The 26660-nt window shown below is 49.2% G+C and overlaps 1 protein-coding gene across 1 annotated transcript in view; it reads right to left on the reverse strand.

Moving 5' to 3' along the window:
• KNTC1 (kinetochore associated 1) overlaps positions 1-26660 on the reverse strand; it is a 926084-nt gene that overhangs the window by 5492 nt on the left and 893932 nt on the right. The window contains exon 63 of the mRNA XM_086942947.1: positions 11759-11849. Within this exon, the coding sequence (XP_086799073.1) occupies positions 11759-11849 (91 nt within the window). The remainder of the gene's footprint in view (positions 1-11758; positions 11850-26660) is intronic.

Below are 26660 nucleotides of genomic sequence, written 5' to 3' on the forward strand. Positions count from 1 at the left end.
GCTGTGGTGGCTCCAAGCCCGCGACCTGTCCCTCGACCTCCCGTGGGACCGGGACCTCTCGCGGCGCGGGACCGACTTCCGGAGTTCGAGTCGCCTGCGGGACCGCTCCCGCCTGGCTTTCGAAGAGAGGGCCCGGCAGTCGGAGCAGGCCTTGTCGTCGTGGTCGACGCCTAGACAAGTTAGACACAGGTGGTGAGGATCCGTGACCGACATCGTGCGGTCGCAATCCTCGCAGTGTTTAAATCCAGGCATCCCTATGGCACCTATCGGAGTCGTACGACTTCGAAAAGATGATCAAAATGATCCAAAAAGTTAGTCAAAAAGTGACTAGAAGTACTGCTTTTTCCAGATCTGCGCTTGCTGGCGCGAAAAAAAAAAAGAACTGACGTAAACACGCGGAGGCGGCGTCTAAGTACTCCGACAACATCATCATGGCGCCCACGACGGACGCAGAGCCGCAGACGACACCTACCGACGCGCAAGGGTACTGCTACGAAAAAATTTCCGGATCCAGTCTGACGCCTGGGGATATTCTAAGGTAAGGAATCTATCACTAACGTGTCTCTTTCAGATATACTCCATATAGATACTATAATATAGGCCTCGGTAAAACTCATTACCCTTCACCTATATTCTCTCCCTACATTACACTTGTCACGGTTTACAGAGACTGACCTTTTACCGAGATATTACACTGTATTCAGAAGGAATATGGTACTTACCAGTATGCATCAGTTCTTGGCATGTAGGGCTGCTGACATTCATATCTGTGCATAGATCGCCGCCTAGTGTTGGGTCCGGATGATTGCACATTGTTGTCATGGAAGAGTCTTCGAAGTATCACGAGATAGGTGGCTCCTCCCCCGGACTACAGTGCGCATGGGCATCCTCTCCATCCTCAGATTGTTTTTCGCCATTGTGGCAGGGGTGGAGTATGATACAGTAAGTGATGTCAATGCTAGAGATTAAATCTGAGTGCTACAGCTGCGACAGGCACCGGGGAGGAGGGAGGGCAGATATGAATGTCAGCAGCCCTACATGCCAAGAACAGATGCATACTGGTAAGTAGCATATTCCGTTCGAGGCATGTGGGCTGCTGAATTCATATCTGTGCATAGAATGTATAGCAGTCTCCCCCTTAGCGGTGGTTGCCCGTGCCAGCTGCAGCAGTCTGAAAAAGAGTCTTGAGTACAGCCTGTCCTACAGCTGCTTGCTGTTTGGAGTGTACATCTATGCAGTAGTGTTTGGTAAATGTATGTATGGTAGTCCATGTGGCTGCTCTACAAATGTCTTCCAGAGGAATGTTTCCTAGGAAAGCCATGGATGCCCCTAACTTGCGTGTGGAATGCGCTCTTGGGGGAACTGTTAATGTGCGTTTAGCTTTCTGATAACAAATTTGTATGCACTTAACAATCAATCTGGCTATACCTGATTTGGAAATGGGGTTGCCTTTGTGCTGTAGTGAAAAGGTAACAAACAGTTGCTTAGTTTTCCTGAAAAGTTTTGTCATGTCTATATAGTACAGGAGAGCTCTTTTAACGTCTAGGTTATGCAGAGCTCTTTCTGCCACTGAATCCGGATTTGGGAAGAACACTGGCAGTTCTATAGTTTGATTGATGTGAAACTGGGATACCACCTTTGGCATAAATTTAGGGTTTGTACGTAGCACTACCCTATTTGCGTGAATTTGTATGAATGGCTCCTGAATAGTTAGGGCTTGCAGCTCACTAACTCTTCTAAGTGATGTAATCGCCACTAAAAAACACTTTCCACGTTAGGAATTGTATCTCACCCGAGTGTAGAGGTTCAAAAGGTGGTCCCATCAGTCTGGTTAGAACCTCGTTCAGGTTCCAGACAGGTGAAGGTGGGTGTCTTGGAGGAATCACTCGTTTGACTCCCTCCATGAAAGCTTTAATAGCAGGTACTCTGAAGAGTGAAAGGTGCTGCCTGTTCTGAAGATAAGCTGCCACCGCAGCTAAATGTATACATATGAAACTGTAGGCTAGATTGCATCTGTGTAAATGTAACAGGTAACCTATGATGTTTTGAGTAGATGCATCTAGCGGATTTATGTCATTATTGGTACAATAGATGACAAATCGTTTTCACTTCGCCGCATAGCATGCTCTGGTTGTAGGTCTTCTTGCCTCTTTGATAATATTCATACAGTCAGGAGGCAAGTTCAGGTAACCAAACTCTGACTTCAGGAGCCAGATCGCAAGGTTCAACTGTTGTGGATCTGGGTGCTGAATGTCTCCATGGCTCTGCGTTAAAAGACTGTGTGTTAATCGCAGCCTTTGATGAGGCACCACGGAAAGTTCTAGGAACGTGGTGTACCATGGTTGCCTCGCCCACGTCAGAGCAACTACAATGAGTGTCATTGAGTGTTGTCGCAGTTTGCGTGCCACTAGTGGTATGAGAGGGGCTGGGGGAAAAGCGTACGCAAACCTGCCTGACCAGTTCATCCATATTGCATTGCCCTGAGACTGCGGATGTGGAAACCTGGCGGCGAAGCTTCGGCATTTTGCATTTTCCCTTGTGGCGAACAGGTCTATTTCTGGGTGACCCCACTGCTGGAAGTACGGTTGTAGCACTGAGGGATGCATCTCCCACATCATATGTATCTGGTGGCTGTGTCTGCTGAGCAGATCCGCCATCTGGTTGTCCCTGCCTGGGAGGTGTTCCGCCATGAGGAAGATGTTTCTCTGAATTGCCCACTTCCACATGCTTTGCGCTAGATGTGACAGCTGTGGAGAGTGTGTCCCTCCCTGCTTCTGTATGTAGTACATGGCAGTCATGTTGTCCGTCCGGATCAACACGACTTTGTTGCACAAATGTACCTTGAACGCCTTCATTGCCATAAAGATTGCCATCAGTTCCAGCAGGTTGATGTGCATCTTCTTTTGCTTTGTCGTCCATAGTCCCTGCACTGTGTAATGGAGGACATGCGCTCCCCATCCCAGGAGAGATGCGTCCGTCGTCAGCACTATTTGTGGTACAGGCTCTTGGAACGGTCGTCCCCTGCAAAGGTTTTGTGGGTTCCACCAATGCAGAGAGTTGTATGCGCGACCGGTCACCAACACTAGGTCTTTTAATTGTCCTTGAGCCTGGTTCCACTGCCGTGCTAAGCACTCCTGAAGCGGACGCATGTGTAGTCTCGCGTGAGGGACTATGAAGATGCAGGAGGCCATCATGCCTATCAACTGCATAAACACCCGTGCTGGGAGCGAGCGTTGGGGTCTGAATCTCTGAATCAGTAATTGAATGCTGTTGATTCTTGCTGAGTTTGGCTGTGCCTTTGCTGCCAGAGTGTCTATTGTCGCTCCTAGGTACTGTTGTACGTGGGCGGGTTGGAGATGAGACTTTGTGTAGTTTAATGAGAATCCGAGGCTGTGTAGGAGGTGAATAGTGCGAGACATGTGGCTGGCACATTGCTGGGCTGACTTTGCTTGGATAAGCCAGTCGTCCAGATAGGGGTAGACGTGGACATGGTTTCTGCGTAGGTGCGCCGCTACTGTCGCTAGGCACTTGGTAAACACCCTGGGGGCTGTTGTCACCCCGAAAGGCAGGACCTTGAACTGGTAGTGCTGATTCTGTATGGTAAACCTGAGATACTTCCTGTGTGCTGGATGTATTGGTATGTGGAAATACGCATCCTTTAGGTCTAGGGTTGCGAGGAAGTCTCCCCGAGTGAGCAATGGTAGAACCTGCTGTAAAGTGAGCATGCGAAAATGTTCTGACAAGATGTATTGGTTTAGGGGCCTGAGGTCCAGTATTGGCCTGAGATATCCGTCCTTTTTGGGGATTAAAAAGTACTGCGGGTATACCCCTGTACCCTGTTGCTGTATAGAGACGAGTTCTAAGGCCCCTTTTTGCAGCATGCTGATGACTTCTTGCTGCAATAAGTCTATGTGCTCTGCGGACATAGGACGGTGTCTTGGGGGTATGTTGGGTGGAGTGGAGGTTAGCTCTAGACAATAGCCGTACTCTCACCCACCTGTCTGTGGTAATGCTCTCCCAGACTGGCAGGAACTGTTGTAATCGTCCCCCGGCATGGTCCGGGGGCAGTGACAAGGCGTCACTGTTTAGTATCGGCGGAGGATCTGGTGTTGTTATTCCCTCGTCCTCTGCCTTTGCTGCTGTTGCCACGGTATCCACCTCTATTGTTTTTATTATAGGTGGTCTGCGTGCTCCCTTTATTATATGGAGTCTGCTGGGATGCTTGGCCTCGTGTAGCTCCTCTATTACCAGAGCGACGAAAGGAGCCTCCTCTAAATTGTTGTGACTGCAAGGCACCCATAGACTTGGCTGTCTCTGTGTCTTTTTTAATCTTCTCTAAGATTGTGTCCACATCAGGACCAAATAAAAAATCAGGGTTCACAGGCTGATTTAATATTGTGGTTTGAATCTCAGGTTTGAACCCAGAGATACGCAACCAAGCATCTCTCCTGAGCATGACACTTGTGTTGATGGCCCTGGCTGCGGTGTCTGCTGCGTCTAGCGCACATTTAATGGATGCGTTGGATAGGAGTTTCCCCTCTTGTATCAGTGTTTCTGCTCCCTCCTTGTAGGCATCAGGCAAATGTAGCAGTTGCTCTAGTGTGTCATAATGCGCCCTACCGTATCTGGCTAATAGGGCCTGTGTATTAGAAATTCTCCAGATATTAGCTGCTTGAGCAGCTACCCTTTTCCCAGAAGCTTCTAATATCTTAGACTCCTTGTCTGGAGGAGGAGCATCACCAGTAGTTTGTGAGTTGGCACGCTTACGAGCATTTGATACCACCAAAGAGTCCAATGGCAGCTGTCCCTTAATATATGTAGGGTCCACAGGCGCCGGTCTGTATTTTCTTTCAATTCTGGGGTTAACAACCATTGCTCTTGTGGTTTCCTTGAAAATGTCTCCTGCGTGTTTAAGGACACCTTTCAACATTGGCAATGTCTTGACTGATTTCTCTGAAGTGGAGAAAGTGTCAAACAGGAAGTCCTCTTCAATTGGGTCAGCATGCATTTCCACGTAATGATTCTGTGCTGCCCTTTTTATTAATGCGTTAAACGCAGCTGTGTCTTCTGTTGGCGAAGTTTTGACAGGATAAGAAGGAGTGTCAGGAATAGTCTGTGACTTCCCCGGGTCAACAGGGTCTGTCCAGGCTTGAGTCTGGTCATCCTGATCCGTGTCCGCAGGGTAATTATATTGTTCATCATAGTCATACCCCATTTCCTCATTAGTGCGTGTGGGTGAGTATGCAGAAGTGTCCTGGCCATGGCACCTTACAGTCTCAAAAAGGACAGGCGAAGTGGAAGAATCCCTTTTCTTTTTGAGTGGAATTTTATATGATTCCAGAGGATTTTCCGACCTGATCTTCCTTTGATAAATAGTAAGTCTGCCTGATTCGGAGTCGATATGTAGCTTCGACTGGTCATCATATGAGGGCGCTTGGTACACAATGTCCTCTTCTAGAGGATGACTCCTCTTTCCAATTGCGACGTGCTCCTTCGAGACGCTTTTGGATTTCGGCTCGATGCCTTTGACGAGCTGTGGCCTGTCGACTCGTTGCTTCGGATCGAGAACCTTCCAAGACTCGAGTCCCTTGTTTGTGTCGCTGTCCGTCGACCTCGTCGGTTCGACGTGCTTGACTTTAGTGATGGACTTCAGCGCACCGATCTTCGGTTCGACACCCATTATTTTTGACCCCGCAGGGTCGTCGACACTTCTTTTCTTCGTCGAATCCGATGGGTTCGAACTCTTCGATCCGAAGACTGTCTTCAGCTGTTTCGGTTTCGTTTTCGACTCGATGGCTTTCGGTTTCGCTTTAAGTAGTTCGACCGATGGCTCGTGTGATATATTCTTAGCCGGGCCGAGATGCGGGGCTATAGAATGTTCGTCAGGATCTTGGCTAAGGCCTTCTGGCGATGCCTCGACCTGAGCCCTTGGAAGTCTTTCAGTGTCTGTTCTGGGCCCGTACCCACTCATGGGCCTGGTTCATCGCTTGAGTCGTCATCGACGGCTCCGATGGGGGATACGTCGTCCCTTACCTCGACGACGTTTTCATCTTCGACGTTCTCTTCGTCGTCTTCATAATAGTTGGAGTCATGCTCCGAACCGGGATCCGACTGCTGTTCTGGATCCTCAGTCTCGACGACCTTATCGTCTTCTTCATCGAAGATATTCACCGGGTCGGGTGCTGGCTTCGTCATTGTTTGCCTTGCTGCTCGTCGGAGCCTAAGCGTCTTCTTCGACCTGAATCGAGCACAAGCTAGACATTTGTCCTCATTGTGCTCTGGTGACAAGCACTTGTTGCACACCGGGTGTACATCAATGTGCGGGTACTTAGAGTTACAAAGGGGGCATCGTTTGAACGGGCTCCGTTCCATCGACGATCGGGCCTCTGGTGTCGAAAAGGCCACGTGGCTCTCTTCGACGTCCTGCATGAGAAGACCTGGAACAAATAACTCGGCACCGATCGAAATAACAATACCGACGACCCCGAAGGCCTTTAGAAAAGTTTCTGAACTTAAGTAAAGAAAAGTACATCCGAACTCAATGGCAGAAAAAAACAATCTGGGGATGGAGAGGATGCCCATGCGCACTGCAGTCCGGGGGAGGAGCCACCTATCTTGTGATACTTCGAAGACTCTTCCAGGACAACAATGTGCAATCATCCGGACCCAACACTAGGCGGCGCAGCCCACATGCCTCGAACCGCAGGTTTTCCCTAGTTCGAAATCTCATACATTATGCATGAGGGTTCTTGGAAGCACAGCAGGACTGCCATCTCCTGTATAAAATCTATGTACAAAGTTCATGCCTGACGTCATCCTTAGGCCGACAGCAATACAACAAGGTAGGACCCCTGGGGAAACCTATGAGAATATATACCTCACATCTTGCTACGATAGTTAGAGGAGATCGAGACTTCCCGGTCAACACACTGACCAGAGACGCTGAGGTTCCTGCATGCAGACACTCCAGCTCGCAGTGGTCTAACATCCCTTGCTGGGTGTCCAGCTCGAGATCATGATGGGGTCCCACAGTCTCACTTAAGGTAATGGTGTTGATTAGATACTAGAGGGATTCTTGGCTTAACACCTACACCCATGCTAGGTACACTTAGGTACATCTAGTTAGGGAAGCATCGTAGGAGTACACATCTTTTATCATGAGTTTTATAAACTTGAAGGCATTCATGATTTTAGTAAGATGGTAGAACTATACCATCCTTTACCTTTATAGTACTGTTAATCATTTATATCTTATACTGTCTAACAGTTGTTGCAGCACATCTATTCAACACCAGAACAACAACTGTTCAATAAATGATGATTGAAAATGCCCAGCATGCTTTATTCAGGGTATCTCTCTGAGACAGACTAAGTAAGCACAAGTGACTGAGCGAAAGGTAGTGCATTGTTTCCACGGACCTGAAGGATCAGGGTTGTCAAGATCGATGGTTGCCAAGAACAATTCTATCCTTGGCAAGGGGAGATTCTAGTGGCACTGCAAGCTAGTTGGTACAAGAAAGCCAGCATAATCCGCGGGGGTGATCAGAGTTCGTCTGACACCAACACGCAGATTCTGTATACTTTTTATAGGAACTACACGACAGTGGAAAGCAGGGGCACGAGACATCCTGCCCAACACCAAAATCACTGCCACCCGAACACAGCTTAATCCCACCAATCAGTTAATTGATATGACATGCTTGTATCAATAATGTTCCAAATATGCTCACAATGAACTGACTGCCCTGTTTCAATGAGGTGTACCTGCTGACATTTGTGTTAAGTAAAAAACCAATAAATAAAAAAAGTTTTGCCTTTTAAGGATATGTATCAGACCTCTGTTTGCGATAGTCCCTACAAGGCTCAAACCCCGTTGTTTTGGGAGGTGACTTCTCTTGCACAATGTGAAAAATATGGGTATAACTTGTCAGAAGCCGAAGGAGTAGCTCCGAATCTGCATTTGTAGGCACAGAAAGAAAGGAAGTGACATCAGTGCACATAGGTGGCGTTTATACGTGGCTTCACTCGTTACTTCTGGAGCGGAGCAGAGCGCCAGCTGCACGATGCCATCTACCGGCATGCAGGACTACTGCTTTGAATCCAATCTGATGCCTAGGGAATATTCTCAAGGTGAGGAATCTGTATTTAGAAGTATCCATCAGAAATTCAGTAGATTATAACCAATAACATGAAGTTTATAAATTAACCCTAAACACACAGGTTCATGGTGTAGGAAGGTGGATATCGGACTATGGTTACCCCCAACTTTTTGCCTAGTGTTTAGCTGGTTTTCGACTTAGTTGGCCTGGGATCCTGCTATTCATGACCCCAGGCTTCCTGCTCTCTCTGTTAAAATGGACTCCATGTACCTTAGGTACATATCTAATTGGATACTGGGTCACCTTATCAGTCCCTGTACAGTGTACCTTAGGTACCCAGGGAATAGGCGCACTCAGGGCTTACCAGGGGCTGCAGCATGTATTATGCCACCCCTGGCTGGCCATCCAAATCTGACAACTGGCTGATCAATCAGCTGGGGCAAGGCAGTGTAATCACCCTTTGCTATAGATATAGTATACCTATATCTAACCCTAAAATGGACACATATACTCCTATAAGTCACTCCTATGGCAGGCCTTAACAATCCTGGAGGCAGAGTGCTTGGAATTATGTGAGATAGTGCTCTGGCATGAGCTGAGCCTGTCTACAGCTTTCAGAACCAAGTCCTTTAGCTGTTTCCATGATAACGCATACCATATACTCTTAAGTGCATTATAACCTCGCGGTTATTGCTAACTTTGGCATAGCATTATCAAAACATGTCGAGTAAGGTGTCATACGAATTGGAATACTACCCCCTCGCCAATTCTGGCGACGGGGGTAGCATTCCACCCTTCTAGAGGGACACGACATGTACCTAACTGTAAACCCCGGTTAAAGTTAACTCGAGCCTCAGCATCACAAAATGGATGCTGCCACCACAGACACAAGTCTGACCTCCTGCTGCTGGGAGTCCTTCCAGCGAGGGAGGCTTAGACAAAGGGTTTCCTGCCTTGGGAGGTGCTAGCACCACCCCAGACAGGATTTTGTGTATTAGGTAGGACCGGGCTGAAAGGAATGAGACATGCCTGGGGCACACAAGGTGCCCTGTGCATACGCCGGTTCAAACCAGTTGCTGGGGCACTCCAGGCCTAGCTCTGGCGCGACACCGGACAAAGGATAGGGGGTGTAACCACCCCCCCTTCCTGGTCCCACCCATAGGAGGGACCTAGTGATAGTACAGCCCCCTTTAGCAGGATAAAGGTAGGAGCTGGTCCCATTCCAAATCAGATTAACCCTGAACTGAAATTCTACAAGAAGAAACTCTGGACTTTGACTTTCTACACAGAAGACTGAAGAAATCTCCCTTGTGGGCAAGGAGTGTCCACCCTGCACATGCAGGCACCATCAAGCGTCCAGCGGCTTCACTTTGTCGTCTTCCCTCGAGGATCCAGACTTCAGAGCCCGACGAGACCCGGATTCCCAGACCTCTCCGACCTCAACTCACATCTGCAGCACAGCTGAGATCCGTGGGTGCGACGAGACACGTGGGACCGGCCATCTTGGAGAAACTGCACTTCGCTTCCAGCACGACTTCTGAGGTAACCTCGACAAAGTGCTTTGGGGATTGAGAAGCCCCAGCCCCGAGCAGCTCCTGCACCGAAGACCAGCCCTCCTTCTGCCTGTTTGCTGCTCGACGCGTTGTCTGGTCACTTGCCGGCTGGCTAGTGGCCTCCTAGACGACGATCCACAACATCAACACCGGTGGTCTGGTTGCTCCAGACTGGCCCTTGCTTCCTTCCAAAAGAGAAGTACCCCGGACCCTCCTGGTCCGCACCAGACGCCTTTCCCACTCACTGCGTGGGTTGCCTTTGCCAAGGCCTGTTGATGCCGAATCCGGACCCAACACCGCCGACAGCGAGAGCCTGCGTGGGACAGCTCGTGCCTCCATCCTGGTCGTCGAAGACACCTCCTGGTCCACGTGGCTGCAGAGTCAAGCGTCCACTCTTCACCTGATTGCGACGACAGCATCTGGTTCCTTCCTGGTTCCACTTCAGTCACTGGCTAGTGACTTTGAACATTGTCCCCTCTGCTTTCAGGTCTTCAGCATCTCTGATCCATCCTTGGATCACACCGGACATCTTCCTCCTGGTCGCCTGCAGCATCTTTTCTTTCAGGCTCCATAGACTTCAACGCAGAAACCCAACACGACTTCGCACCTATGCACCCACAGCCCGTGGGTGAGGTAACACGAGCATTTCGGTGCTCAAGGGTAGATTGACTCTCCTAGTGTCCAGTTTCACAGTCGTTTTAGTCCTAACTAGTCAGGATTGTCCGTACTCACCTTTTTCTTGAACTGTACTGTCTATAGACGTTGTTACGCATCTCGCGTGTGAGTTCACACTCTGCACACGCGTTCCGTGGGCCTCCTATTACTTATCTAAAGTTAGGATAGTGTAGTCCCAGCGATCCTACAGCCTCTGGACAGCTCCATTCCTTCTATCAACTTCCTTATACCATTTACTTAGTATATGGTTTGTTGCGCCCCTAGGGCAACATTGTAACTTGTGCAACTTAACGTATTTTTCTTAAGAGTCTTGTCATGTGCTTAGCCCTCTGACCTCATAAAGAGTTCAGAGGTGTTTGTTAGTTAATAAATATCTTGTTTATTTTCATAACTACCTGTGTGGTGTCCTTTCATTTGGTATTCAAGGGGTTATATGTGGTAAAACAGCTTGCTTCACATGCCAAAATAGTTTAGCCTAAGACTGCTTTGTCCATGCTACCATTAGGATAGCTGGTCTAGAAGGTTGACTTACAACCAATCACCATAAGGGTTGTTTGGACTGATACAAGGTGATCACTAGAATTAGTGAGCATCATATATCAGGCCAACTTCTCACACATGGGAAGTCCTGTAATTTATGAAATCCTCTAACTATTAAAGTTTAATTGATTTAATCAACCACTTATCACAAAGTTATAGATCAAGATACCTTTTCCTCTGTAGCCATCATTTTAGAATTGTTTGCGCTCTTACATAATCCACATCTCATCCGATTTTTTCTAAAAAGTTAGTATAAACCATTGCTTTATCATTTAATGGAAAATGTATCAAAAGAACAAGCAATGAGTCTTGTCACAATTGAGTAACGTTCCAGGGCATATCTGCCTGGGCCCCTGTCTCTTTGTGGCCATGTGTAGACTTCACTTATGCACAATTCATGTTACTATTGCAAATCATTAAATCCATTTACGAATGTAATTTCCCTTCTGTGAATTCTTTGCACTCGTAAATCGAGCCATGTGCGAATGTTGAACTAACGCTGTATCTAAGGAGCAGGGAACTGCAGTCTCAGAGATTCACATAATGGGAGGGCACCTGATCACACTACTTAAGATTTTTTCATGAAGATAAAGGTTTTCTTTTTAAAACAACTCTGGTTCAGAGAAAAATTGGTTTAATGCTAGGATAGATTAGTATGCACTTTTAACATGATGTAAATTTGACACTGGAAGCGAGTACTCCAAATGTGATATAGCCTTTCATATACTGTTTATAGGCAAATGAATAAGAAAGGTAACTATTCCTGAGATAAGGGTCAAACCAACCTAAACGATTGGAGATGTAAATTTCTTCGATCTTCAACAATGAAGAATTAAGCTAAACAAGAATAAACACATTAAAGAAAAGATGATCAAAGGGCCAGCTCCTTACCTTTAGAATGTCTATCGAAGAAGCATCACGTGGTACCGCCTTCCCGCTCTGCTTTTGGTAGTCTGAAATAAGTGCCACTGCATCGTCCAAACTGTCAAAAGAAATAGATTATGTTCCATGTTTTGGGTCGGCCACACCCCCAATGGTCTCTTACCATCAGCAAATACATTGATCATGAAATGGGATTCAAGACTGAACATAAAAACAAACATTTTCATGAAAATAAAACATTGATGTGAGGAAATGGTGTGGTTGTGAGACCTTGATGTATATATGACCCAAAAAAGAATATTAATTGCTTTTATCGAGCCTAACAATAAACCTTTAATACCCTATTGTGAGGAAACAGGCTTTTTGCAGGTGTCAAACTCCCCCCACTTCCCCTACTGTTTCATTACATTTACCAATCCTTGGAATCTGCAGCTAAATAGAGCATCTACCTGAAAGAGTGTTACAGAAGATAAGTAACTTGTTTTTCTAATAGAGACGCCTAGTCACAGACTTCTCATCATTTGAAAACATATTAGAGCACTACCTATTAGGAGGTTGGTCTGTGAATTGGCTCAATCCAAGAAGTCCTGTTGGAAATGCCCTTCTTGGCACATCTGGCTGTCCAGAAAGTTGTGGTTAATGAATTTCTGGAGTGACAAACACGCAGCCGTCTGGCAGAGGCCCAGGGGAGAATTCCAGGTGCCAACACAGTGGTATCAGCTTTGGCCTTGGTGGAATGAGCCCGCAGAGCTTCTGAAGGTTGCATTTTGTCCAGTGCATAGCATATCTTGATGCAGAGTACGATCAAACTGGAGATAGACCTTGTTGGACTTGGCCCTTTTTGGCTAAAGTTCCCTAAAGTTTTTGCTTTCCCCCTAGACCTTTTTTCTGACATAGTGTTGCCAACTTAGATGCTTTGGGCACTTTGCCACTGCTGATCAGTGTCAAACTGCAAGTGCTCTCTGTGTAAAGTGTAATGGTAATTGGTTGTTCATGATTGGTATGTCTGCTTTACTAGCAAAGTCCCTAGTAAAGCGCACTATGTGTGCCAGGGCTAGTAATGCAAATGCTACCAGTGGGCCTGCAGCACTAATTGTGCCACCCACACAAGTAGCCTTAAAGAGAGAACTCAGGCCTGCCACTGCAGTGCTTGCGCGCAGTTTGTTAAACTGCCATGCTGTCCTGACAAGTTCACCCAATTGCCAGGCCTTACCCTTACCTTTCTATGCACATCAGACACCTCTACGGTAGGTCCAAGGTACCCCCTGGGCAGGGTGCAGTGCATGTGAAAGGTAGGACATGTACTGAGGTGTGACCATGTCCGGACAGTGAAATACGCTCCATTTCGTTTTTCACTGTTGAAAGGCCATCTTGCCCATAGACCAGAAAGGGGAAGCTGTGTAATATGTTTTCCAGCCTATCTTCCCAAAGGCTTAAGATGGAGAGGTGAAGTTTAGTGTGCCTGAACTCACTACTTGTGTAACGATATATCTGTAAGAGACATTTCTTAGTGATAGATTACTTACCTTAGAAAATCCCCAGGCGTCACTGGATCCGGAAAGATTTTTCATTAGCAGTACTTCTGCGCGTCAGTGGGTGGCGTTGTGCGGCTCTGCGTCCGTCGCTGGCGCTGTATGCGCAGAGATGACGTCACAGACTACTTAGGCGCCACCCTTGCACGCGGACGTCAGTTCTGTACACGACTTTCCGCGCCAGGAACGCAGAGCCATGAAAGAAACTGACCACTGGTGCCATGAAACTCGGGCCCTGAAAGGGGATGACCTTAACCCTAGAAATCAGGTCGCAGAACGGGGAGGATAGGTGGTCTCGTACAGATATATCGTTACACAAATAGTAACTTGAGCATCTGAAAGAGACACGTTAGTGATAGATTCCTCACCTTAGAATAGATACCCCAGCAATACCAACCCCGGTGGTGGGTCTGCAAGCAAGATTACACCAGAAAGTCACGAAGAACCAAACGGCCAAAGAAGCCGTCTCTCCGGACTTGACTGTCATGGCATTAATGCTTGATAAACGTGTGCAACGAGGCCCACGTAGCTGCCTGACAAATGTCCTGCAAGGGAACGCTGCATCCCATAGCAGTAGTGGCTGCTGTTGCCCTGGTAGAATGGGCATGCAGCCCCACAGGAGGCTCCTTCTTAGCCAACGAGTAACAGGCTTTGATGCAGAGAACGACCCACCGAGAGAGGGTCCGTTTGTGTACGGGTGACCTTTTTTGGCACCCACATAGCCAACAAAGAGCTGGTCATCCACCCGGAACTGTTGTGTGCGCTTCAGATAGAACGAAAACGCACGTTTTGGGTCAAGACGGTGGAGCCTCTTTTCCTCTTTCGAAGGATGCGTAGGCGTAAAGAAGGTGGGCAAAGTGATGGTCTGCCCGATGTGAGAGGGCGTGACAACCTTTGGCAAGAAAGAAGGACGAGTCCTTAAAACCACCTTGTCCGGATGAACAGAAAGGGAAGGAGGTTTAGAAGAAAGAGCCTGGAGCTCACTCACTCTTCTGGCAGAGGTGATAGCTACCAGGAAAGCCGCCTTGAGAGTAAGAAGACGAAAGGACAATTATAAAGTGGCTCGAAGGGAGCCCACATCAGATATGTCAAGAAAGGTTTAAGTCCCATTGAGGCATGATGAATGGCACGGGAGGAAATGTGTGCATAAAGCCTTTCAGAAAATGGTTAACAACCGGGGACTTAAAAAGGGAAGGCTGATCAGAAAGGCGGAGATGGCCGAAAGATAACCTTTGACAGTGCCCACAGCAGAGCCCTGCTGGGCCAAAGAAAGAAGGAACAGAAGGACCTCAGAAAGAGGGGAAGAACAGGGATCCATAGCTTTAGCTGTGCACCAGGCCACAAACTTGTTGCACCTGCAGGCGTACACCGTTTTAGTGGGGGGGACGCCTAGCTGCCAGAATGACATCACAGACTTCAGGAGGAAGATCGAAAGCTGTCAACTGTCGCCGCTCAATTTCCACGCATGGAGGTGGAGGCTGGACAGGTTCGGGTGGAGGACCTTCCCCTGCTGCTGCGACAGAGAGGCAGTCGGATCAGGGGATCGATCGCCATGTTGAGTAGCTCGGGATACCAGTATCTTCGTGCCCAATCCGGAGCCACAAGAATGACTTGGGCCCGGTCGCGCCGAATCTTCTTCAGCACTCTGGGCAGAAGTGGTATAGGCGGAAAGGTGTACAACAGACCGCAACTCCACTCGTGACGAAAAGTATCGCAGAGCGAGTGCTGCATTGGAAACTGATGACATGGCGCGTTCTCTTCGGTGGCGAATAGATCTAACCAAAATCGATTTACAAAAGGGGGTGGTGATGAACAGAGTGTCTGAATTGAGCAGACCACTCTTACCCAGTCCAAAGATCAGGGCTTGATCCATCACCGTTATTTATCTCACTGCCCCATCCCAGCTCAGAACCTGGCTATATGCAAATCAGTCTGTCCCTGGCCCAGTGCATCATGGGAACAGGGCAGACTAAACTACAAAGCCAATTCTTTACCAGAAAGGAGACAAGCTACCGGGGACCGGTTTCTGGCATTTCAGCCTCTTCGGCCCGGCTTGCTTGAATCCTGATGGAGCAGTGAGAAAGGGACTCATGTCTGAGTATACCCTGCCACACCTATAGTGGCCAAAATCGATTTACAAAAGGGGGTGGTGATGAACAGAGTGTCTGAATTGAGCAGACCACTCTTACCCAGTCCAAAGATCAGGGCTTGATCCATCACCGTTATTTATCTCACTGCCCCATCCCAGCTCAGAACCTGGCTATATGCAAATCAGTCTGTCCCTGGCCCAGTGCATCATGGGAACAGGGCAGACTAAACTACAAAGCCAATTCTTTACCAGAAAGGAGACAAGCTACCGGGGACCGGTTTCTGGCATTTCAGCCTCTTCGGCCCGGCTTGCTTGAATCCTGATGGAGCAGTGAGAAAGGGACTCATGTCTGAGTATACCCTGCCACACCTATAGTGGCCAAAATCGATTTACAAAAGGGGGTGGTGATGAACAGAGTGTCTGAATTGAGCAGACCACTCTTACCCAGTCCAAAGATCAGGGCTTGATCCATCACCGTTATTTATCTCACTGCCCCATCCCAGCTCAGAACCTGGCTATATGCAAATCAGTCTGTCCCTGGCCCAGTGCATCATGGGAACAGGGCAGACTAAACTACAAAGCCAATTCTTTACCAGAAAGGAGACAAGCTACCGGGGACCGGTTTCTGGCATTTCAGCCTCTTCGGCCCGGCTTGCTTGAATCCTGATGGAGCAGTGAGAAAGGGACTCATGTCTGAGTATACCCTGCCACACCTATAGTGGCCAAAATCGATTTACAAAAGGGGGTGGTGATGAACAGAGTGTCTGAATTGAGCAGACCACTCTTACCCAGTCCAAAGATCAGGGCTTGATCCATCACCGTTATTTATCTCACTGCCCCATCCCAGCTCAGAACCTGGCTATATGCAAATCAGTCTGTCCCTGGCCCAGTGCATCATGGGAACAGGGCAGACTAAACTACAAAGCCAATTCTTTACCAGAAAGGAGACAAGCTACCGGGGACCGGTTTCTGGCATTTCAGCCTCTTCGGCCCGGCTTGCTTGAATCCTGATGGAGCAGTGAGAAAGGGACTCATGTCTGAGTATACCCTGCCACACCTATAGTGGCCAAAATCGATTTACAAAAGGTGAGAGTATTCTGTTTAATTCAGAGACTCTGTCCCTCACCACCCCTTGTTGTAAATATTTTTGTCCACCCTAAGCGTGGAAGGGTATACTCAGATGTGAGTCCCTTGCTCATTGCACCATCAGGATTCAAGCAAGCCGGGCCGAAGAGGCTGAAATGCCAGAAACCGGTCCCCGGTAGCTTGTTTCCTTCCCAGTGTAAGAATTGGCTTTTGTAGTTTGGTTTGCCCTGTTCCCATCATGCACTGGGACAGGAACAGACTAATTTGCATACAGTCAGGTTCTGAAACTGGGATGGTGCAGTGAGCTAAAAAACGGTGTTGGATCTAGCCCTGATCTCTTGACTGGGTGAGAGTATTCTGTTTAATTCAGAGACTCTGTCCCTCACCACCCCTTGTTGTAAATATTTTTGTCCACCCTAAGCGTGGAAGGGTATACTCAGATGTGAGTCCCTTGCTCATTGCACCATCAGGATTCAAGCAAGCCGGGCCGAAGAGGCTGAAATGCCAGAAACCGGTCCCCGGTAGCTTGTTTCCTTCCCAGTGTAAGAATTGGCTTTTGTAGTTTGGTTTGCCCTGTTCCCATCATGCACTGGGACAGGAACAGACTAATTTGCATACAGTCAGGTTCTGAAACTGGGATGGTGCAGTGAGCTAAAAAACGGTGTTGGATCTAGCCCTGATCTCTTGACTGGGTGAGAGTATTCTGTTTAATTCAGAGACTCTGTCCCTCACCACCCCTTGTTGTAAATATTTTTGTCCACCCTAAGCGTGGAAGGGTATACTCAGATGTGAGTCCCTTGCTCATTGCACCATCAGGATTCAAGCAAGCCGGGCCGAAGAGGCTGAAATGCCAGAAACCGGTCCCCGGTAGCTTGTTTCCTTCCCAGTGTAAGAATTGGCTTTTGTAGTTTGGTTTGCCCTGTTCCCATCATGCACTGGGACAGGAACAGACTAATTTGCATACAGTCAGGTTCTGAAACTGGGATGGTGCAGTGAGCTAAAAAACGGTGTTGGATCTAGCCCTGATCTCTTGACTGGGTGAGAGTATTCTGTTTAATTCAGAGACTCTGTCCCTCACCACCCCTTGTTGTAAATATTTTTGTCCACCCTAAGCGTGGAAGGGTATACTCAGATGTGAGTCCCTTGCTCATTGCACCATCAGGATTCAAGCAAGCCGGGCCGAAGAGGCTGAAATGCCAGAAACCGGTCCCCGGTAGCTTGTTTCCTTCCCAGTGTAAGAATTGGCTTTTGTAGTTTGGTTTGCCCTGTTCCCATCATGCACTGGGACAGGAACAGACTAATTTGCATACAGTCAGGTTCTGAAACTGGGATGGTGCAGTGAGCTAAAAAACGGTGTTGGATCTAGCCCTGATCTCTTGACTGGGTGAGAGTATTCTGTTTAATTCAGAGACTCTGTCCCTCACCACCCCTTGTTGTAAATAGATCTAACGAAGGCTCTCCCCACTGCTGAAAGAGACCGTGCACCATGTCAGAGTTCAAACGCCAATCGTGATCCATCAAGCATCGACGGCTGAGTTTGTCCGCCCTGGCGTTCAGAGAACCTGCCAGGTGTTGAACCACCAAGGTAATGCATTGATGTTGCAGCCATGTCCAGAGGCGCAGAGCCACCTGACATAGGGTCCACGACCCCACCTCATCCCGCCCTGTTTGTTGCAATACCACATGGCGGTGGTGTTGTCCATGAACACCTGCACTACACTTCCCCGGACAGAGGGAAGGAATGCATTCAGGGCAAGTTGGATCACTCAAAGCTCCAAAAGACTAAGAAAGTTAAATTTGGTGCAAATAGATGGACAGATAGCCTGCACCTCCGAGTTAACTCTGAAGGTACAGTGATTGCACTCAAAATATGGCTCTTGAAAGGCCCACAGTGATGATGAGCATCTAGTGGCCAGACCCATAAGTTCGTAGCGGGTGTACCGGAGAATAAAGCCAGAATAGAATAAGCCATGGTTCTCTCCATGCGTAGAAGGGACCTTGTGCCACCTCTGGGTGTAACTGCCACTCGTGATCCACTAGGCATCGCCGGCTGAGTTACTCTGCCCTTGTATTAAAGATGCTATCAGGTATTATGCGGATATTTGGGGAGGCGTCCTGGCTGTACATGAACCCTCGTAAGTCTACGTTCTGGGTGCTGGGGCTGGAGTGGGTACGTAGGCGTCTATGCTACAGGTTGCGACGGGGGGCTTTAAATATCTGGGTGTTTTCCTCTCCGGCGTGCCGGCGGTGTCTGTGAGAAGGTGGCCTGATATACAGTGCTCACTATTCTAGTGATCACTATGTATCAGTCCAACAACCCTTATTGATGATTGGTTGTAAGTCAACTTTATAGACCAGCTATCCTAGTAGCGTGGATACGAGCAGTCTAAGGCTAAAGACTCGAGAGGGTGTGTTAAGCCAGCTGTTATACCACACATATACCCCTTGAACACCAAGTGAAAGGACACCACACAAGTGTTATGAAAATAAACAGTGTATTTATTAAAATCACAACAGCCCTGTACTCTTTATGAGGACAGGGTACTAAGCACAAAACAACTCTACGAAAACACTTAAGTTAGCACAGTATATACAAATGCCCGGGGGGCACGGAAAACCATATACTCTGAAAGTGGAATGCGAACTTACTAGCAGGTAAGTACAGTACTAATAGGCTTTGGAATCGCTAGGACTTGACTATAGAATCGTTAGATTACTTCTAGGAGACCCAGGGGACTCGGGTGCAGGGTTTGCACTCTCACGCGTGATGCGGGACAAAGTCTATGGTAGCTAGTAAAGACAAAGTTAGTGTTCTCGGGCGAACCCGACCTGGTAGGAGGAAAACGAAAGTGGATTCTGACCCTTGGATAGTGAGGCTATACTGGGGCACCGAAATGCCGAAGTTACCTAGCCCAGGGGCTGCAGCTGCATAGGTCTCAAAAGACGTCGGGAATCCTCGTAGACGGACCAGGGGCCTGGAAGTAAGATGCTGGCAGGCGACCAGTGAAGAGAGTTCGAAGTGATCCAAGCCTGGATCTTGAAGACAGATGACACCTGAAAGCAGAGGGGACCAAGTTTGTGACTACTAGCCAGTAGTCAGGTGGCACCAGGAGGGCACCGGATGGTAGTCACCTCGACTAGGTGAGTGGGCGACGCTGTGCTCTGCAGATCTCACGGACCAGGAGGCGTTGTCGGCGACCAGGATGGAGGAGCGAGCTGTCCCACGATGGATGAAGCTGTCGGCGTCGCTGGACCCAGGATTGGGCAACAAAGCCTTGGCTAATTCAAGCCAACGCGGTGGACCTAAAATGGCGTCTGGAGTGGACCAGGAGGGTCCGGGGTGCTCCTCTCTTGGAAGGGAGCAAGGGACACTCTGGAGCAACCAGACCAGCAGCAGTGATGTCGTCGGGCGTTGTTAAGAAGGCCACAAGCCAGCGGGCTAGTAGCCAAACAACGCGGTGAGCAGCAAAAAGCAGAAGGGCCCCACGCAGATCGTGGAGATGCTGGGAGGCTGTACTTCGGTGCTGGAGCTGCTCAGGGTCGGGGCTTCTCGGACCCCAAAGCACTCACCAGAGGGACACTCGGCGGGCGTGCTGTAAAGAAGTCGTGCAGTCTTGGCGATAGTCGGTCCCTCGAGGTCTCGTCGCTCTTACGGTTCTCAGCTTGGCTGTAGAGGTGAGTAGAGGTCAGAGGTGCCAGGGAAGCCGGGTCTCGTCGAGCTGTGTCGTCGGATTCCTGAGGAAGGACTTGCAGCAGACCGCAGTGTTCTTTAGATGGTGCCTGCGGATGCAGGGTGACTACTCCTTAGTCACAAGGGAGAATCTTGAAGAAGAAATCTTGAAGTCCTTTCGCAGAAAGTCGTGTCTTGATTCCAAAGATGATCTAATTTGAACAGGGGGCCCGCTCCATTCTTTATACTAAGAAAAGGGGCTGACCCGGTGACTAGGTCCTGCCTATGGGTGGGACTAGGGGGGGGGGGGTGGTGACACCCCTCTCCCATGCCGGACTTTCCCCAGGCCAGGGGCTGGTGTGCCCCTGGAACTGGTTCTGACCGGCCTATGCGTAGTGAGCACCGGGGTGCCACTCAGCAGTCACCTTCCTGTAAAGCCCTGCCTACCCAGGATACACAAAACCCTGTCTGGGATGGTGCTAGCACCGCCCCGGACAGGAACCCCTTTGTCCAAGCTCTCCTCGCTGGAAGGACTCCCAGCAGCAGGAGGTCAGACTCGTGTCTGTGGTGGCAGCATCCATTTTGTGGAGCTGAGGCTTCGTTTAACTTTAACCGGGGTTCACAGTTACATACATGTCGTGTCCCTCTAGAAGGGTGGAATGCTAACCCCGTCGCCAGAATTGGCGAGGGGTTAGTATTCCAATTCGTATGACACCTTACTAGACATGTTTTGATAAAGCAATACCAAAGATAGCATTTAACCGCGAGGATTATAATGCACTTAAGAGTATATGGTATGCGTTATCATGGAACAGCTATTAGGACTTGGTTCCGCAAGCTGCAAACGGGCTCAGCTCATGCCAGAGCACCATTTCACACGATTCCTTGCACTCTGCCTTCAGGATTGTTAAGGCCTGCCATAGGAGTGACTGATAGGAATCTGTGTGTCCATTTTTAGGGTTAGATATAGGTATACTATATCTATAGCAAAGGGTGATTACACGACTTTGCCCCAGCTGTCATGCAGCCAGTTGTGTCAGATTTAGATGGCCATCCAGGGGTGGCATAATACATGCTTCAGCCCCTGGTAGGCCCTGGGTACACCTATGCCCTGAGTTACAGGGTCTGATAAGGTGGCCCAGTTCCAATTGGAAATGTACCTAAGGTACATGGAATCCATTTTACAGAGAGAGCAGTAGGCCTGGGGTCCTGATTGGCAGGGTCCCAGGTCGACTATGTCAGAAACCAGCTAAAGCACAGGGCAAAAAGTTGGGGGCAACCATAGTCAGGAGGTACCTTCCTACACAACCCCCCCCCCCCCCAAACGAAAGGAGATAAGGCTATCCTTGTCCAGGTAAGCCTCTATTACCTAAGTGGCCATATAAGGAAGGACCAGCTCTGGCTTGGTTTCCCCCTGTGTCATGGTCCACTAAACAACCCCTCACCCTAAGGGTATCTGAGGGTCTCCACCATAGGGAATCTCTGTCTTTGGTGTGTCTTGGGAAAGAAAAAGGCTGATGCTGGGATGGAGGGCTGAAGTGAGGCTCCTCTACCTTTGGGCTCAACTTCCTCCAATCACCATCCATCATGTGTGCCCTCCTTTCCTTAGCTGAGATGCACTGTGCTCTCAGGGTCAGCCTCTGGCTACCTAAAGCTGGAGGCTGAGTCCCTCTGTTTGGCTTACTGGAGGGACAGGTCAGGTTTGGGGTTTTTAGGCCCCATGTTTGGCTGGGCCCAACAGTGTCCAGCTGTGGGAGGTCCCTAACTACTTTTAAGGGGGATCCCTCAGGAGTCTGATTTATTTTCACTTGGCTATGTTTACCAGCTTCAGTTATCCTAATCTGTTGATTAAGGAGTTCTGTTCGACAGGGGGTCCCTTGGGGTCCACCACTGGCCTCCCTGACCGCTTCAGCCCTGGGCTGATTGAGGCAGGGTAGAGAGGGGCAGGTTACCTGCTCCAGACTGGGTCCCACCTTGGAAGGGTCCACTGACATCAGGGGCTCTGCCAGGCTAGGCCTGACTACCTCTGGGGCAGTTCCTTCACAAGGGGTCAGGTCAGTTCCCTGAGGAGGCTGATCCTTTCCTAGAGTCTGCTGGGAGGGAGATTTCTCTTCCTCCTCAATGCTCTCTGTCTGAGTGGAGTGATCCATTGTTTCAGGCTTCACAACACTATCTGTTTGAGTGGAGGCTGAGACCATTACAGCCTTGCCAACCTTTTCAGGAGGGCACTCAGTTTGTGTTTGGGCTGTGACTGTCACAGCCCTCCTATCCTGTTCAGGAAAGTCTGTCTGAGCCTGGGCAGTGGCTACCACTGCTCTTCCCACCTTTTCAGGGAGGACTAGTGCTTGGACTGGGGCTGTAGCTATTACTGCCCCACTAACCTTTCTGGATAGGCCTATCATCCTGGAGTGAGTTTCTTGCTCCTCCTCAGCCCATGCTGAGAGTTCCAGGTCATTCCCCAGTAAGCAATCTACAGGTAGGTTATCTGTCACTGCCACTCTCATGGGCCCTGTGACATTACCCCAGCTGAGCTTGACTACTGCCATGGGATGCCTTCTTTTCACTCCATGAATGTCTGTCACCTGATAAGTAAAACCAGGGGTCAGTTGAGCAGAGGGGACCAGATGGTCAATCACCATGGTGATGCTGGCCCCTGTGTCTCTGAATGCCTCAACTTTCTGACCATTGACTAGGAGCTCTTGTCTATACTTTCCCAAAATGTGGGGACCAGTAGTGAAGTTGGCAAACCCCATGCCAGTCTCACAGACAAGAGGGTTGTTAGGGGACCTGGCTAGGCCATAGTCCTCCTGGTTTCCCAAAGTAATGCCCACCACATTCTTGGGGGTACTCCCACCACCTGGGGGATTGCCACTAGTGGTAACAGGAGGTCTGGGAGTATTACCTGGGGGTATGTTTTCCTTATTGCTATTTTTAGGGCAACTGGCATCACTTTTGTAATGGCCCACCTGTTTACAGGTATGGCAATAAGGTTTCTTCTGTTCTGAAGGAGTGTTCTGGGACCCACCACCCTTGTTGGAGTTTTGGGGCCCTTGGGAAGTCTTCTCTGTGGATTTATCCCCACCCTTCTCTTGAGGCTTGGTTGATTCCTTCTTTTGGTCACCACCCTGGTTCTTAGGCCTGACCCTGGTTCTGACCCATTTGTCTGCCCTCTTACCCAATTCCTGTGGAGAGGTCAGATCAGAGTCTACCAGGTGCTGGTGTAATAACTGGTTCTGACAATTACTTAAGATTTGCTCCCTCATAATTAGATTGTACAATCCTTTAAAATCAGTAACCTTACTACCCAGTAGCCAGCCTTCAAAAGCCTTAGTGGCACAATCAACAAAGTCAGTCCAATCCTGAGACTGAGTTTTCTGGGTTTCCCTGAACAGCAACCTGTACTGCTCAGTGGTTAGGCCAAACCCATCAACCAGTGTATTCTTCAGGACTTGGTAATTGTTAGCATCCTCAACTCTAGTAGTGAGGAGCTTATCTCTACCTTTACCTTCAAAGGAGAGCCACAAGATAGCTGCCCACTGACTTTGGGGAACACCCTGCACAGTGCAGGCCCTCTCCAAAGCAGTTATCCATTTGTGGATGTCATCCCCTTGTTTAAAGGGGGGCACTATCTTATTCAGGTGCTTTGTATCAAAACTCCTTTCCCTATTGCTAGGTATATTGCTGCCACCAGTGGGTTTTGACCCACTCAATTCTTGCTCTCTAGCAAAGGCAAGTCTTTCTTTGGCCAGGGCAAGTTCTTCCCTTTCAATCCTCAGATTGACTTCCCTTTCCTTGGCTTCATATATTCTCCTCTGAGGGGAGGTCATCCTCCTCAGAGCAGAGGCCTGAGAGCCATTGGTTTGAATGGATCTGTTAGAGCCTCTTGATAGAGACCTAACTCGTCCACTCCCAATGTTAAGCTGGCCTGAGAGGGGCCCCAGGAGTCTCCTAGTGCCATTCTCATGCCTGCTTAAGTTGGACCTGGTTAGTCTACTGACTTCTACCTGTCCCTTATCTGCCTCCTCCCCTGATAACTCATCCTCATCCCCATCCTCAGCATCATCTGCCTCCTGGAGGGGATGGTCATGGTTATCAAAGGGACCCTGTAAGGAGGGCATACTCCCATCTGGATTAGAAGGGTCTGGGTTACCAGCCCTCCTGGCATCATAAGTCTCTAAGAGACCAATCAGAAAGGGAATTGTAGGGTTAGAACCCTGTTTTAACTTCCTGGATGTGCAGATTTGCCTCATCTCCTGGAAGCTAAGAGCAGCATATCTGGAAGTAGTGACCTGTGGAGGGTCCACTGACACAAGGGGAGACTCAGAGTTTCCTCCTTTGTCTGACATGCTGATTCTAGTGTGGTGTAAGTGATGCACCTACCTACACTATTTGTTTGCCTACTGATCCCTTGCTAAGAGTTGCAGCCAAGGTGTGCTAAGCCTTGAAGAGCTACAACAGCTGGTTCAGTAGAACTCAGAGTATTCTAAGCTAAGTTATATGTACCTGAAGTACTTATGTGATCTTTCAACAAGATATTCTTAGGATACGTGTGGTAAAACAACAGCAAGCTCAAATCCCAACCGCTGCTCACCAATGTGAGAAGGTGGCCTGATATGCAGTGCTCACTACTCTAGTGATCACTATGTATCAGTCCAACAACCCTTATTGATGATTGGCTGTAAGTCAACCTTATAGACCAGCTATCCTAGTAGCGTGGATACGAGCATTCTAAGGCTAAAGACTCGAGAGGGCGTGTTAAGCCAGCTGTTATACCACACATATACCCCTTGAACACCAAGTGAAAGGACACCACACAAGTGTTATGAAAATAAACAGTGTATTTATTAAAATCACAACAGCCCTGTACTCTTTATGAGGACAGGGTACTAAGCACAAAACAACTCTACGAAAATACTTAAGTTAGCACAGTATATACAAATGCCCGGGGGCACGGAAAACCATATACTCTGAAAGTGGAATGCGAAATTACTAGCAGGTAAGTACAGTACTAATAGGCTTTGGAATCGCTAGGACTTGACTATAGAATCGTTAGATTACTTCTAGGAGACCCAGGGGACTCGGGTGCAGAGTGTGCACTCTCACGCGTGATGCGGGACAAAGTCTATGGTAGCTAGTAAAGACAAAGTTAGTGTTCTCGGGCGAACCCGACCTGGTAGGAGGAAAACGAAAGTGGATTCTGACCCTTGGATAGTGAGGCTATGCTGGGGCACCGAAATGCCGAAGTTACCTAGCCCAGGGGCTGCAGCTGCATAGGTCTCAAAAGACGTCGGGAATCTTCGTAGACGGACCAGGGGCCTGGAAGTAAGATGCTGGCAGGCGACCAGTGAAGAGAGTTCGAAGTGATCCAAGCCTGGATCTTGAAGACAGATGACACCTGAAAGCAGAGGGGACCAAGTTCGTGACTACTAGCCAGTAGTCAGGTGGCACCAAGAGGGCACCGGATAGAAAGTCAGCTCGACTAGGTGAGTGGGCGACGCTGTGCTCTGCAGATCTCACGGACCAGGAGGCGTTGTCGGCGACCAGGATGGAGGAGCGAGCTGTCCCACGATGGATGAAGCTGTCGGCGTCGCTGGACCCAGGATTGGGCAACAAAGCCTTGGCTAATTCAAGCCCACGCGGTGGACCTAAAATGGCGTCTGGAGTGGACCAGGAGGGTGCGGGGTGCTCCTCTCTTGGAAGGGAGCAAGGGCCACTCTGGAGCAACCAGACCAGCAGCAGTGATGTCGTCGGGCGTCGTTAAGAAGGCCACAAGCCAGAGGGCTAGTAGCCAAACAACGCGGTGAGCAGCAAAAAGCAGAAGGGCCCCACGCAGATCGTGGAGATGCTGGGAGGCTGTACTTCGGAGCTGGAGCTGCTCAGGGTCGGGGCTTCTCGGACCCCAAAGCACTCACCAGAGGGACACTCGGCGGGCGTGCTGTAAAGAAGTCGTGCAGTCTTGGCGATAGTCGGTCCCTCGAGGTCTCGTCGCACTCACGGTTCTCAGCTTGGCTGTAGAGGTGAGTAGAGGTCAGAGGTGCCAGGGAAGCCGGGTCTCGTCGAGCTGTGTTGTCGGATTCCTGAGGAAGGACTTGCAGCAGACCGCAGTGTTCTTTAGATGGTGCCTGCGGATGCAGGGTGACTACTCCTTAGTCACAAGGGAGAATCTTGAAGAAGAAATCTTGAAGTCCTTTCGCAGAAAGTCGTGTCTTGATTCCAAAGATGATCTAATTTGAACAGGGGGCCCGCTCCTATCTTTATACTAAGAAAAGGGGCTGACCCGGTGACTAGGTCCTGCCTTTGGGTGGGACTAGGGGTGGGGGTGGTGACACCCCTCTCCCATGCCGGACTTTCCCCAGGCCAGGGGCTGGTGTGCCCCTGGAACTGGTTCTGACCGGCCTATGCGTAGTGATCACCGGGGTGCCACTCAGCAGTCACCTTCCTGTAAAGCCCTGCCTACCCAGGATACACAAAACCCTGTCTGGGATGGTGCTAGCACCGCCCCGGACAGGAAACCCTTTGTCCAAGCTCTCCTCG

The sequence above is a fragment of the Lissotriton vulgaris genome, chromosome 11 (genome assembly GCF_964263255.1).
Source record: "Lissotriton vulgaris chromosome 11, aLisVul1.2, whole genome shotgun sequence".
Lineage (NCBI taxonomy): Eukaryota > Metazoa > Chordata > Amphibia > Caudata > Salamandridae > Lissotriton > Lissotriton vulgaris.